Source organism: Merops nubicus, unplaced genomic scaffold, assembly GCF_000691845.1.
Source record: "Merops nubicus isolate BGI_N331 unplaced genomic scaffold, ASM69184v1 scaffold1937, whole genome shotgun sequence".
NCBI classification, from domain to species: domain Eukaryota; kingdom Metazoa; phylum Chordata; class Aves; order Coraciiformes; family Meropidae; genus Merops; species Merops nubicus.
The window spans coordinates 59,019-74,770 of record NW_008619359.1 but is presented as its reverse complement, the minus strand read 5'-3'; the positions used below and the strand labels follow the sequence as shown (position 1 = coordinate 74,770).

Here is a 15,752-nt window from a genome sequence, read left to right as displayed (position 1 = left end):
GGTTTGAAAGGGGAATGAATTGTTTCCTCCTGCCGTGCTGTGCAGGCCCAGCCGCAGGCGAAGACGCTGGTGGTTACAGCTCCACAACACCCCTGCACACAGCCTGTACACAGGCTGGCTGTACAAAAACACATCTATTCCTGCAGTGGATGGCGACAGGAAGGAAGGTGCCTGCAAAGGTGTGCACCAGTGTAAGTCAACAGAGCTGCACTGACTTACACAAGCTGAGACTCAGCACAGCACATATTTTTTTCCACATGTTGCCTGTAACCACCCCCTTGAAGGCCAGAGGCAAGCCTGGAAAAGAAACAATGTGTCTTTATAATTATAGCACATCTCATTCCGCAGCTGATACATGGAAGATACTGAAAAAACATTCCAATTCCAAAGAAAACCACAAAGCCATTGTTTTCCACTGAACCATGTCTTAATTTGTTTTCTTTTTCTGATTGCAAATTACTCTTCACATTTTGCACTACCAAGCTGATACTAAGCCAAGCTCTTGCAATCCCAGCCAGGCTCAGAGTTTTGCTAAGAATTAGCTGGCTGGCTGGAAATGCCTTCTCCCAGGCAGAAGATGACACCTATGTGCATCAGGCTGTGTGACTGGCTGGCCTGACATCCAGCCAGCCCTTGAAAGTCAAGGATGGGGTTACACACACGTTTATTATTTCCCTTCCTCCTTTTCCCTCCTGCAACCAGCTGGTAGTTCCCTGGCATGTGTCCATCTCACACTGCTGGGTATTTTTATGACTTTAAACATGGATGATTGGGAAGTTACATATTCCTTCTTCTAAAAAGTGCTAACAGAGTGCAAGAAACAATTTCAGTGTATTTTAAAGCCTCCTTTCCTGACACACAGAGGCAATATTCCTTGAGAAGATTTCCTACATTTTTACAAGATTGCTATTTGTAAATCCTAGGTCTAGTTTGTTTGCCCAGTACCATATGGGTTTAATGATATAGGGCAAAGAACAACACAGACTACGGCTATTCATACATAGTGAGGATGGTTCTTTATAAGACAAATTAAAATTAGCATCAAATACTTTGTGCTCTGTTATAAGGGAACGAGACTACATATGCAGTGATACAAAAGACAATACAGTGCAAATCAGAAAGCTATAGTTAATCTGAAATTCCTTAAAAAAAAAATCTTAAAAAATCCAAAATCCTTTAGAAAGCATGAATACATAAATTTACTTTGGTTGTTATTTTGAAGGTTAATGCACCTCACACTTGCCTAGTTTAGAATTACTTTCATTTGATGTCTGGCATAAGACACAAAGCCCAGAAAGGAACTTTGTAAAAGTGGTATTAGTGCAAAACCTGCAGGCAACTGCAAGTAAAATACTGAATAAGTGCTAACAACTTCAAAGAGAAGACCCACAGGTAGAGAAGCCTACTATTTATTTAATTAATTTCAGCGGTGCTGAAGAGAAGTTAAATATTTTGCATATTGTTATAATAAAGCAAAGCAGAGGTAAATTCATTAGCACCATATAATACACTGCACTTCTCTCATTCTACTTACATGCTGTGTTACAGAAGATAGAACTCAGCAGGCAGGTTTCTACTTAATTAGAGTTTCAAAAACCCCCCTTGTTTTCCTCAGGAAGTCATTGGTCAGAGGAAAATGGAGAGAGATGGGAGGAAAACACAAGCTGCTTATAGAAAACTTTCCCCTTCTAAGCTAGAACTATTTTACAATGGTGACTTTTTTCTGAACCAGATGAATCGTTTGCAACATAAAAGGCTCCACAGATAAAACGCCCATACAAAATAAAATTTCAGATCAGGTCCAGCCTCACAAATGTATTTCATCAGAGATGAACAAGCTGTATTTCAGAGCTGAAGTATTTACCAGGTGACAGAAAAACATATATTGAATAGAAACAGGAATAAAAGACAGATAAATTTGACTAAACATCTCATTACACAGGCGAACTTCAAAATCCAATAGTTAAAAGTATTCCTCCCTTGGGTTTAGCATTGCTAGCTTCCCAGAAGATTTTAACACAACGTACCAGAAAGCACAGTTCACTCATGTCTGTCATAAGCTTAAATGAAAGTGAAGCCTGTTAAAATGTTTTACTGCAGGCTTTAGAGGACATCAGTGACATGCAGCAAACCTTCAGATACAGAACCCACAGGGAGAACGCTCCACAGCTTCACAAACACCCATCAACATCAGAGCTGCAGAGGAAGAGCCTGCACTATATGATACAAGATACTTCAAGCATGTAGTCATATATATGTACATGCATACGTGTGTAAGAAAATAATGTTGCCAGCCTTTTAAATCTTTACTAACAGAAGCACCACTTCCAATCTCATCCAAAAGGAAAATGCTGTTTCTCGTAGGCACCTGCAGCTGCACACTGTTGTGAGTGTTTGCTGCACAGCTCCATGTGGAAAGCGAGCACCTCTGCCGTCGCCCCTTGGCCTACCAGGCTGCTGGGCTCAACGAATGCACATTGCTCTCTCATAATTACTTTCTAATACTGTGCATTATGGCACCCAACAGAGCAATAGCATCCGGTATCAAAGAGGAGTCCTCAGCTTTTTGAGACATGCGTGTCAGGGAAGACAGTAGCTCCTGGCTGCAGACTCCCCCTGTGCGGTGTCACCCGCAGCGCCAGGCTCCCGCAGCGCACGCACGGCCCACGCCCGCCTCTGCAGAGTCACTGCCCACTTACAGAGGAAAGAGCATTTAAATGCCCTTGTCCTGCCTATGCAGAGATCTACATAGTATCAGGAGGACTTTTTGTATGTTATTCTTGCAATGAAGTGTAATTTTCAGCGTAGCTGGCACCAAGACTAAAGTTCAGCCAATGCACAGATTATTCCCTTATCGGGAAGGCTTCGGAGTCTGGGAGGAAAATTCACTTTGATCTATAGTGGCTCTCAGAAACCTCACGTAAAGTGGAAAAGACAGAAATACCTGCCCACTTAAAAAACTCTCTCCAGAAGACAAATGATGCTAGTGCAAGAAATTCAGTTCTGATCTGTTGCGAATCTGTTAAGAATAGCAAGTATAAAAGCACATGCTTACATCAAAATCAGAGCTGTAACCAAGTTGGTACCTCCAGTGTGGCTCAGGGTAAGGCATGCACAGGCATACTGCAGGCTCCTCAGTGTAATCAGCTCTAACACTCAACCAATTCAGGCCGATCATCACCAGATCCAGGCAGCTGTGAATTCTCCCTGGTATAGGGCTAGCTTGAAGGCATTCGGTGCAGCTTTTGCTTTTAGACTTAATTAAAACTTATTTACAATGGCAGGTTCTCCTTGATAGAGAAAACCTCACAATTTGTATCTAGAGAAACGTATGCTAACAAATGATAAACAGGAATAAACTACCAATAAAGGTCCTAGCTACTCCTTATCAGAGGCCAAACAGTATTTCCCAGTTTTGTGTCATTTTGCTTTGATGCAACAGATTGCCTCACGTGTTCTTCCCATTCCCATGGTTTTACTGTTCAACGTGCACTTGATCAAAGCCGGATCCTGTCTTGAGCACATATTACAAGACTAAACAGAAATGCTGAGATTACTGTATCAGATTATTGTCCATTAGACCTAGCACCTTGCAACAAAACCTCAAGCTGCCTGTCTCGGGGAACAGCAAAACGAATGGTTTGCTGCTTCTTCTCAGCTGTGCTGGAAATGATGATGACACATCACTAATTTGACACTTTGAGGCAAAAGACTTGTTAGCTCTTGCAGGCTGTAATTACAATTTTTTCTCTTAGTTTCTATGATGCAATTCACACTTTTAAGTATAGGTGGGAAAAAGAATTCATATTATCAGATCCAAAGCGTGACAATAACAACTTGCAGCTTACTCATTCATCAACATCTGTAAGTGCTGGTCTGATTCTGGGAACAGATTCTGGTTTACAAACCCTTGCTTTTTTATTGAGGCCTATCACAGTAATGGAACCTGACAATACTTAACTGTAAACAGCTGCTGTAAGAAATAGAGAATCAGTTTATATATTACCATTTAAAAACCCATAAATGTTTAAAACAACAGAAGTCAGGAAACAAGCTTAAAGAGGAAAGTTCTTAAACAAAACTGAAAGATTAATCTCTGTTCTTAATCTGTTATATACAATCACTTGATGAAGCCACTATTAAACATAAATAAACATCAGTCATAATGAGGAAGAAATGCTGGTATGCTGGGTTGCATCTACTTTGGCTATGTAAATATGTGAAGAATGCCAACAGTAGAAAGATGCAAAAGCACTTCAAGAATCTGACTTCCACTTGATAATTGCTGAAATAGCAGACATAAAATGTATTTCAATTTCATTTACATAATAAATGGAAATTATACAATAGGAAATCAAACAGCCATTTAAGAATTTTTAGTCACATTACATTTTGTTCACTTTTCTTGACTGTAATTCCTTAGCATTTTGCGACTTCCCTGCTACAAATAAACTGATTCCCTAAAAGCCTCAGGCTGCAACCTGGCCCTTTACATGCTATAGATGTGTAGCTATGACTAATAACAATAAATAGCAACAGATAGCAGAGAAATTAATATAACTCCTGTTGCAAGTTGAGTATTTTGGAAGAGGACTACAGAAAAGGTTTAGTGTGAAGGTGGACTGTATCTTACCACCATTTTCAGAAGACTACCATTTGTTACAAGAAAACGATCACTGATGGATGTTGAAAATGTGAACTAAGGCAAGACTTTGTGGAAGTCTTTCATTGGTTCATCTCTCTCTTTAACAGCTGTGTAAGTGCACACTGTGTGGGAGCTAACTGTGTCAGTTATCTGGTGTAACAACCCGATTAATTTTCTATTTCAGTGCTATTAACTACCACAATCCACATTGTTCACTGGAGAATTAATTAATTTAACCCTTCTGTTCAAATACAAAACCAAAGAATAATACTTTGTTCTATAACTTTTAAATAGATAAATTCTTAATGATGCTTAGAGTACATTAGAAAGGCACTCAAAGTATTTAGTTAAGGATAACTAAACACTTCCATTAGAAAGCCTAATTAATTGGGATTTAAAAATTAACTCTGATTTACAATGGACCATAAAACTATCCAGTCCCAAATTTTATTTAAAGGTTTGTAAAAGATCAAATTATAGAAACAGTATCAATTAACTATCCCTTGTTATTTCAAAACTGTTCTCTATAGTTGCGGCTGTAGTTTTTAAAAAGAATGTTAAAAAATTGGCAGGCCTCAAAACTCATCCTGGTGGGTATTTATCCTGGCATTTTAACACACAAATCATTGTGAGGATTGAGGAAAGAAAAGAAAAGGTCTATAGAAACACAAAAATAGGTTTATACTATACACCCATCAATATCCCTTTTTGCACAACATCATATGACTTCTTATGATATAGTAGAAAAAGGCTCCATGAAAGGAAGCACTGTTTTCTGCTGTTAGGAGTCTTAATTTTCATAGTAAAAACACTCATCAAAATTTTACCATCATAAATGATATGAAGCCCCCAAAGATGAATGTGTTGTTTTCAGCATTTCATGTTCTATAAATAAGGAGGAAATTTCATCACAATAAAAGAGAAGTGTAATAATTTAAGAAAGCAAAGCTCTAAAACTTGCCCCGAAGTTGCTAGTTTAAAATACACGATCTGGTGAACAAAGGAAACCATGAAACACGTCACAGAACTGCTCAGAACTGCTGCTCCTCCTGTATGTTGTGGCACAACACTCCTTTTCCAGAGAATAGAATTTTCAGGTTATTAGCCAAGTGGGCAGAATAACAAAGAATTTTACAGAAAATGAGATAATTTTATATCACCATCAAATAAGAGGGAATTTTTTTTTTTTTTGACTGATTCCTAAAAGCAGTTGCTAAATTCCCTGATGTCTCAACAAAAGACACAGCAGAAGCAAGACTAAGTAAATGAAGAATGTTCATTTTATAAACATACTATGAAAGGCTCTTTACCTCCCCAGGTGCCAAAAAAGAATCTCAAATAAATCCTCTGCATTTAAGATAAATGGCTACTAAAAAAATAACCTTTAAACACAAGGGTGTGCTTATGCTTTTCTTCTAAATTTGTGGTCAGAAGCAAAACAGATTGCTAGGTCGTGGGAAGAAGCTGCTCTTGTGATAGTTTTCCCAATGGCCACCTTAGAGTACCAGGAGCCACTTTGGCTAGTATCTGAGTGAGCAGTTTCTTCCCTAAATAAACTCCCTCCACAACAGCACAGGCCCAGCAGGCATTGGTGTAAACAAAACCCTTCATCAGGGAGTCAAGAAAAGTTGTTCCCTGAGCCTTCTGAAAGGGAACTGCTAAACCCTGAGCACAACAGGAGAAAGAGCAAGTTAAAACAAACAAACCCACCAAAAAACCTCACCACAACCCTGGAAATAAAAACGTGTAAAGATGCTCAGTTTAAATTACCTCTTCTTTAACTCCCAGTATGGACGTGTTGTCAGCGCCTGAGCCACACACATACCTTATGAAGGTACAAAGCCCAGATAGGCTGCAGAAGCAGCAGTCATGGGCTCCTGTTGAACTTGAGTACCAGCATAATTTCTGATTTCTCATCCTGTTCCTCACCTCATTTCCTAGCCTACTTTTCCTTTATAGATCTCACAAAAAATACTTGCCATCAACATTACAATACTATCATAACATTAACCAGAGTCGTCATTTTAATCACGTGCAATGTGAGGACAACAAATTGGCTAGATTTCCATCGCCTTACATTCAGAAAGCTTTTTTCCACAACTATGCAAAAGCCTTTCTGTAGATTATTTGAAAAATATTAATTGAAATAATACATATCTGAACTTATTACATAGTCTTCAAGAACATATCAAGTAAACTCTATCCAGTTTGTGAACCAGGCTTCTGATCATTGGCTTTCTCAGTGATTTAATTCCTGATACAAAGAAATATTGTGAACGTTTATCAATCAATTCTCTGTTTTCTTAGATACATTACTTCAGCAATAAAGAACTTACCAGAAATATCCTTTCAAGTTGATCTTGAATGTCTTTCATTCCTGGAAAAGCAGCAACACCTTGAATCATTTCTACAAAGATACAACCCACTCCCCTGCAGAGGAAAAGGGAAAAAAAAAAAAAAGAATGTATGCAATGTTAGAAAGATTTCTTACAGATTAAGTGGCTAGCAACAATGCTTTTGTATCTATCACCAGCATTTGACTAATTATTTTCTTATAATCAACACCAGGCTGAAGGACAAGCACGTACATTTACTAAAACCAATGCATACATATGAACACTTCAGAGGTGTGCGAAGGCAAGTGTAGCGGTAGCAGGAATACGGATGGTAGCTGCTGAGATAGATAAAGGCCCAGCAGCTGCTCTGTGTTTGTATGAGTGCATTCTGAACACCATACTCACGCTCCCAAATAAATTCTGGGGATGTGGGAATGGCATTGAGACAGCACCCTTGGGAGAGTCTGACTGGGACATTCTGCACGGAATGCAGCATGGAGACACATTGGAAGGGTTTGGCATGGGAAGAGAATCTTGAAAAACATTAGTAAGAAGGGCACTAAACTAAGCTACTGCCCAAATGCAGCTGACTTCTGGGATGGGCTTGCCTGTGCTTTCCTCTGCCCTCTTCCAGCATAAAAGTAAGAAACTCAGTGCCCATGGCTCTGGGGACCTGCTGACCGCATCCCCCAGAAGCTCCGGCTGAGACCTGCTGTGACGGGCTGAGAAACAACAGGATCCTTCCCCTCTCTACCATGAAAGTCACCTCGTTACAGCTCCTGTCCTGGGCTCTCACAAATGGTACTTCCCATGAGTCCTCCTCACCTGACTCTGCTCAGCCATTGGCAGAAGTGCTGTCAAACTGGGGGGGGAGGAAATAACCACACTAACTACATACTAAGACATACTAACTACAGCACAAAGAATGGATTCTCAGAAATTGAGGAAAATTTCTGTGACTTTCATTCAAATTTCAAGTAACCTGTGTCTGAACAGCATAACAAATTACAAAATTGCATTTGCATCTTTTCTGTATGAAGAGAGCTCAAGTAGCTTTTTCCCCCAGCAAAAATAATTTAAAGAGAAAACATCCCCCTTGGCTACCAATAGGATGCAGAATCTGATGATATATTTTAACCTGCTCAATTACATTTTTCTACAAGTTCTCCATGCAAACACCTACAAATGCTTTACAAACATGCCTACATAAGTAACCACGCAAAAAAAAAACAACCTCACCCTAAACAAATGCTAATTCAATAACCCAAAATATCGATCAAAATGAGCCAAGATGAACCAAGAACTTGCCTAACTAATTATGGTACCACCTCCCCCAGAAACAGTGAGTTGTGCTTCTTTGTCAGGAAATCCCAGCAATAGCCTCTAATTTCATTTTGTTTTTAGAGGTAAACTATTTGGAGCAAAGTAATTACATACCTTTTCACTGCTTATGCATCATGACGATGCATTCAGAAAGTAGCATGCAATTTTAGGAATTTGAGCATATATTGGTGAGGAACTGGTTCTAGAACAAAACAACTTAATGAAAATAGATTGTGTATTTTCATTGAGGCTGGGGCCGAGTATTTATAGATAACACTTAACCAAGAATATTGTCAGACAAGCCACAGTTTATTCATCTCTGAAGGCTTTGACCACTACTGAATAATGAAATAATTTTATGTTCTAGGACAGTGAGAGTTGATAGTCAAACTTCTTGAAGAAGAAAATTAAACATACATTACTATTTTCTAATTCTACATTCCAAAGCATTGATATATTAAGCAAAGTTTCTCCTCAGAAAAATGGAGAAAAACTTTTGAAAGCACAGTTCTGGTCAAATTTTAGAATAATTCAGGTGTTTATAAAACAGAGGTTAACATTTATGTTCCATATGCTTCGGCTGGTTACCGAATGAACTGAATTGATTAAACTGCCATTCATCATTTAGTCTGGTTAGTGCTTCATTAGGCACAGACAGGCACAATATATCTTAGTCAAACGCTTATAAACAGCATCAGGATCTCAGGCAAGGAAAAAATTAAAGATTTCAGTCAGAAGCCATTTATTCAAGATGAGAAATAAAACAATTGAATTTAGACTAAAAAGAGGATTAGAGTTCTATTCTTGTGACCAGAAAACAGCTATTTGATGAAACTCCTGTACCATTTGAGGTTATGTACTGCTACAAGCAGAGAAACTTCTGCCAGATGTTTTAACAAAAATGCTATAAAAGCAACAGGAATATTTTGTCAAATTTTATATTGTTTCACAATCTATTTACAAAATTTTCCACTTTTAGCATGTTCGACAAATACGAGCCAAAAATCAAGTAAGAACTGCAAACACTACTGAAGAAAAATTTCTTGCTTGGAAAGAAGGATCCTATTACGTGTCTTGGACACTTGCGTAACCTAGTGTGCCATTTAGTCACAAACTGAAATGAGAGTTCATCATAAAAAAAAGACACAAACATAAGTGTACAGATAATGAGTATGAAAAAAAAAAGCACATTTACAAGGTCTTGAAATTTAGTCTTGTTTCTGCAGACCGCACAGACTATTACACAGGTTAGAGAGATTTTTGAGCAAAGAAAAAAAAAATTTGTGCCAGAAGAACTGTTTTGTAAGGAAAAATTAAGGGAATTATGTAATTCTTGGCTAAAAGAAAACACGAGGGACTGGGAGAATGTGATGACTCTGTATTTAAAATTATGAAAAATGAAGGACAAGGAATAATTTATTAGGATTTTAATAGTTCCAGGAACTGTAGGTACATCCAAGATAGCACAACTAGAAATAGCAGAATGCCTTTAGGAAATAAAGATTTTAGGGTTTAGGGTTTTGTTACAGAACCACTTAAAAATTCTTCTATATGCCAGCCTTCCAATAGATGAAACTCCACAGTTACAGTTTTATACAACTAGACAATCTGAAACATTTACGAATATTTTTCAGGGAACAGACTTACATTAACACTACGGGTGGACAAGACAATCTCACAGATCACTCCTATCTCTAGTTTCTATGATGCAAATATTAGTTTGTGAAATATGAAATAAAACCAGCTTGGCTTTACTGCACATCCATCTCCAAGGGCGTGTTATTTATGCGTCGTACAATGCCATTGTCAGGTAGCACTTGAGACAATTTGTGACGAAAGAACCTTAGCCTAACATATTTCAGTGTATTCGATGCAGATTTTCCTAGTCTCTTTATAGGACTTTGGATTTTGAACAAATAAGTCAAATGCTGCAACTTTGTTCAGAGAGCTTTCCCCTGCAATGGCACATGATAACCTTGCAAAGCAGGAGTGACAGCCATTTAATGTTCAAATGGGTGGCTTACCCTCTGAGGACAAAACTCGTGACTAAACCTATTGATGAACTGATAAGACCATATGTGGCTATACTATCTAATATTGCTCTTCTATTGTCCTGCTTAATTTCCTGGGACTCTGTAAGAGTTAATAACCCAGCTAAATGAGTTACTCTTGCATTTGAATTGACATATTAAATGAGCCTGTAAAAATGAAGCTGGATGCCTCAGGAAACCACATAATTTATTTTTTTTTTTCTGCATAGTTTTTATAATTCAAGAGAGTATTCCCTTAAAATTAACTTGCTTACTGGTGAGTTGGTTTTATATTTTTGGTTTAGGAACTCACATTTCTGCCTCTGTGTAACAAAGATTCTTATTGTGACAAGAAGAATCTCCAGCCTATTTGTAGTTGAACACTGTAAAAAAAATAGTAACATAAAAGCTTTGGTGAGGCACAACATATAAAGTATTATTAGAGTTGTTTCCTTCAGGTAATATTCTGATTTTTTTTTTTGATGAATCCATAAAAGAGACCACAGAGACACACTGAAATGAGGAGCTGTTTCCAAACGAAGCTTTAGTTTACACTTAAATTGAGATTACAGAAAGCCTATATGCTTCCTGTGTATGTTTTAAACTGTTGAACCTCATGCCCTGAACAGATATGCTTTCTAATCAGACTCAAGGCAGGTGATAACATCAAACATGTTCTTCATAGTGAAGACCTATGCTGGCTTTTCACATAAGGTTCCTGTCTGGTCATGAAGCCTGCTTTCAGCATCCAGGATTTGGGTTTTTAGGAAAACCAAGTAATTGCTTCCAGCAATCCCTCTGGTGACATTTCTGAAATTCAGAGGAAAAGCAGAGGTTTCATTCAAGTATCCCAAAATACAAGCAGTTTGTACCATTAAATATACCAGAATTTACACAAAACACACACACTCCCCCACTCAAAACCCAACTACTTGTTTATTTTTGGATTTGTCACCAAGAGATAGTACTGGATCTTCTTTCATCAAATCCACTAATAATATGCAACATGTTGGAAGGGCACAGAGGTTATCTTGTCTGATTTATGTAGGAAAAAAGTCATGATCCTTTATGAACAGAACTACAAAAAACAATTTTAGAGGAAAGGAATGAAAAGCAAAGGACTTTTGTTTCCTTAAGTGACCAAAATCTGATTTAATTCAGAAGTGGCACACTGGTAGAATACCTGCAGATGCTGAACGTTGGTTGGGATTTGTCTTTCATGACCACTCCACTGTGGTATGTGAAAAGTAACATACGATGGGAGATACTGTTTGATTAAAGAATAAGGGCAGTAAGGCAAACAGATTACAGTTCTCACATGAGAAAAAATGAGTGAAGCAAAATTTCCCTTCCACAATGAGAAAGAACAACACTGAAATTTCTTTAGAAAGCACTGAATGAAAAATAATTTACTTGAAAGTTTGACAGTTCAAAGTATTTCCTTTCAGTCAGACTTGAAGTAATTGTAATTACAAGTGAATAGAGAGCTCACGTTCTTCTTGCCTATGTCATTGAACTACCTAGAAATAAAAGCTCCAGAAATCTTTGTCACCTAGCCCTCTGTAGTAATCCTCGGTGTTTACATTAAGTAATACTATATTCATGAAATGTTAAAACGTACTTGAGCCCTTTTTGCAAGAACTTTTCCATTAGACTCACTTGTTTTGTAAAAGAAGGATGCAAAAAAAGCTCAAGAAACAATCTTCAAACTTGAACAACATTTTGTCATTAGATATTTTTCTGTTGAACATGTTTTTTCCTGGTTTTCTGGATCTAGACACCTTTATAAGTTACTTTCCTGACACACACAAAACATTTCTAGCAGTGGAAAAGTCAGAATAAATCTGGTGTTCTAGACAGTTAAAAGTAGTTTTTATACAAGTACTGAAATATCCTTCTAAAATCTACAGACCAAAACAATTTCCTCACACGTCATGTTTCTATGAATTCAACCCTCTGATAATTTTTCAATCAAAAGTTAATTCTGCTGGTAAAACTTTTGAAGAACTTGCCAACAAGAAGTTTAATTAACAATACTTTGACAGTTATGACAATATCCTCACCTTAATATCCTAATCCTACATATTAGCATTTCTGTGGAGTGCAAATCATAATCATAAAGAAGATGAAATGCAAAAGAACTAATTTACTTTATGCTGTTTTCTCTCTGGCCCCAAGCAGTATTTCCTCAGGGTGCACTGGGACGCTCACTCTGGGATTTCTGTCACTGCAAACTGTTTACAGTAGGTACAGGATAAAGATGCCTTTGTAATGTCCTCTACGTAAGAACATAATTTGGTGTACCTGTGTCTAAGACAAGATCCATTTTTATTTAATAAATGTCTTAATTACTGTTATACGTTTTCATTGGTCGGTCATGAAAGCATGCATGGAATTACAGTGAGCCCTCAAACCTGCACTCAGAGCAGGCTATGTGTGGAAAGTGGTGTGTTCCTGAGAAATCCCATTTATTTTTCTAACACTAGGATAGAAGGGAAAACTCCATATTAAGAGCTTTCCCTAAATTAAGATCCAAATTGAAATCATGTATATCAGTGAAGATGTTGCAAAGTTAAACAACAGCGATTGATTAAACATTTTTGTAACATTTGACTGGCCTAGTTTTAAGTGAGTTCTTCCACAGCACCATGTATAGCTGATGTTATCTAATAAAGGTAAATTTAAAATATATCACAGCCCATAACTTCTGAAGTTACCTGAACTGTGAATAAAAGTGTATTTTTTAAAAGCAAAACAACAGGATACACAGAAAATCGTCAGCTGTTAGCAAACACAATTTAAAGCCAGCTGAACTTAAAACTAAAATATCTCTAGTGACTTCCTGATGTAAGCAACCCAGATGTAGCAGTACATGCATTACCAGACCAAGAAAAGATTTAATAACCTGTTTAAATTGCTTCATTTACTAATACTACATTCTTCCTGCAAGAAACAAATACAGTAGGTTAATTTGGAGTTTTTTTCCCCGTTTCTGTATTACTTATATATGGGTTTTAGTAATTCATAAACCCTTTATGTATTGAAGCTTATTTTCCTTGCACTGACTTTCAAAGGACTGTAAAATTCAAGGATTAGGATAAGTTACACCAGAGGCAATGCAGGGCCATTTTCCTAGCTACTAGTAACTCATCATCAAGAGGAAAAAAAATTAAAAAAAGGTATATCAAAGGTTATCACAACTCTTTGATGCAGTCTTGGGTAGTATAATATATTTACACAACGTGGCTGTATCATATGCTGTCTGCAGTAAATCACAAAGCCCACCACATTGATTTCCCTCACCAGCCTGACACCACTAATGTATGTACGTCTTCATTAATATTATTTTATTGCCGGTGGCTATTTAAAAAAAGAACGCAGGAGAATGTTAAACTGCATGTGGATCATTAGCTTTTAGTTACTATCCTGACGCCCAACGCCAGTAAATGGAGTGTAAAAATAGCCCGCAGCCTCCGCCACCTGCTTCCCAGCCACTGTCCAGGAGTTAATATATGGACTCCTTTTTCATGCAGCTGGTCTTCCACTCAGTAGGAGCCACGCTATCCGTTCCTTGGGAACCACCATGAAATGTTATTTATCATGGCTACGCCAAAGGCCACGTCTTTTTTTTTTTTTTTTTTTCTCCTCTCCCAAATAGAAGAAACAGCTGTGCTTTCTACCTCAACATTATTTAAATATTTAGTGAAGTGGCTGCCAAGTTTTGTCATCATGTAGATCATCAATAAGGACACAGGAGAGCACACACGATGTGCCATAAGGACATAATGTCAGTAATTGCATAGAAATGCTAATGATGCAGGCACACTTTTGGTAACAAATTACCAAATTACTTTGGAATCTGATGGGTTTCTCTATATCTCCCTTCCTCCCACTCTGGGAAGTTAGTAAGTGCTTTTAATGTAATTATGGCCCAGCTATGTACAGCCGTTGTACAAATAAAGCCCCGAGACTGCCTGTGCTCCAGCAGAGCTCACTGTTAGATCTGCCAAATAAGCATAAGTGACCTTAACATGCAACTGTAACTCTTGCAGTCAAACTAGAAGTGCTGTTTCAGACAACCCAGCAAAGTGTAGGAAACCTAAAGCTCTTCTGTCACATAGAATATACTCTTGATCTAATCTGATTTCTGATGAGGCAGTAGCTGAGCCTCTATACAAATCCCTGCCATGTGAAGGAAACTGTATTACTAGGGCTTTTTTTCTAAGTTTTTCATAGTTCTTCAGCTTGTACAGGGCAGCAAAATTTTTTCAGTGCTATAAATCTAGTACAAGAGCAGTATGACAACATTCTTCATTTGAAACAAAACTCACCACCTCTGTCCCTCAGCAACTGGATCCTTTTTAGACCTATATGAAATTCTCTATACAAGAGGACATAATGTATTGTTGTTAATGTATTTATTGCATTCTTCCTCAATACTCTTGCATCGTTAAAGTCCTAACAAAAACATGACCTGGATTGCTGAAGTGGTATTTTGAGTCCTTTCTTGATCTTCCCTGCTGTTCATGTAATTTGAATATAAGAACATGATTATGAAGGAAATTGCTCAGTCTGCAGTTATAGATTTAAAATTCTTCTATTAGCTCAATTTGATCTTTGTCACAGTAATACCACATAGTTTGGCTATTCTTTTCAGTAACTCTTTTACAAAAATAATTATTAGGAGGAATGTTAAAACATCTGGTTTTAGGAGCTATTAAACTTTTGAGTGAACCATTTTCTTCATGGAAAAGGTTTAAGTGTGAAGCAAAAATGTTATAAAATCCTTTGTTCAGTTTAAAAAAACCCAACAAAACAACACCACCACTACCCCTTAATTTTAAAGGGAAATAACTTTTTTAATTGGTAAATGTTAAAAAAAGTTTTAAAATTTCCACTGTCTCTTTTGACTAAAAAAACATTTTCTTGGGTTAGAGATTTCTTTACCCATTTCCTTATATTCTCTCATTCTCTTTGTACTTCACAAAACGAGACACCTACGTACGCACGCACACAAATAGGCGTGACTCTCAAGAAGTGAACACATGTATATTGAAGCACAAGAAAATGAGCAGAAAGAACTATTTCTGTCTCCCAGCTATTTCTACCCTCTGATGCAGATGCCCTGCACACAGCTTGTGAAGGCAGCAGGTTGAACCTGATCTTTGGGAAAACAGGGCAGTTTTAGGATAGATGAGAAGCTGAGATGGAGGAGAAAATTGTTTTAGATCTGTGGGGTGGAGAACGGTTTGAAGAAAACCAAGCAGCCGATACAGAGGATGCTGCTTTTGCCTCACCAGCGCGGCTGCGATGACACAAAGTTCACATTTGGAGACACCGGTGCAGCCTCCCTTTTCCTGCCTCTTGGTTCACCCTCCTGTTACAAGCCAAGGAGCTACAGCAGCCAGAGACATGGCT

General features: G+C 37.7%; 1 protein-coding gene across 1 annotated transcript in view; it reads right to left on the bottom strand.

The window, feature by feature from the left end:
* Positions 1–15,752, bottom strand: part of CDK14 (cyclin-dependent kinase 14) — a gene marked incomplete at both ends in the record, with an annotated part of 92,751 nt that overhangs the window by 25,739 nt on the left and 51,260 nt on the right. Inside the window, one exon of the mRNA XM_008943736.1 lies at positions 6,982–7,075. Coding sequence (XP_008941984.1) covers positions 6,982–7,075 — 94 coding nt within the window. The remainder of the gene's footprint in view (positions 1–6,981; positions 7,076–15,752) is intronic.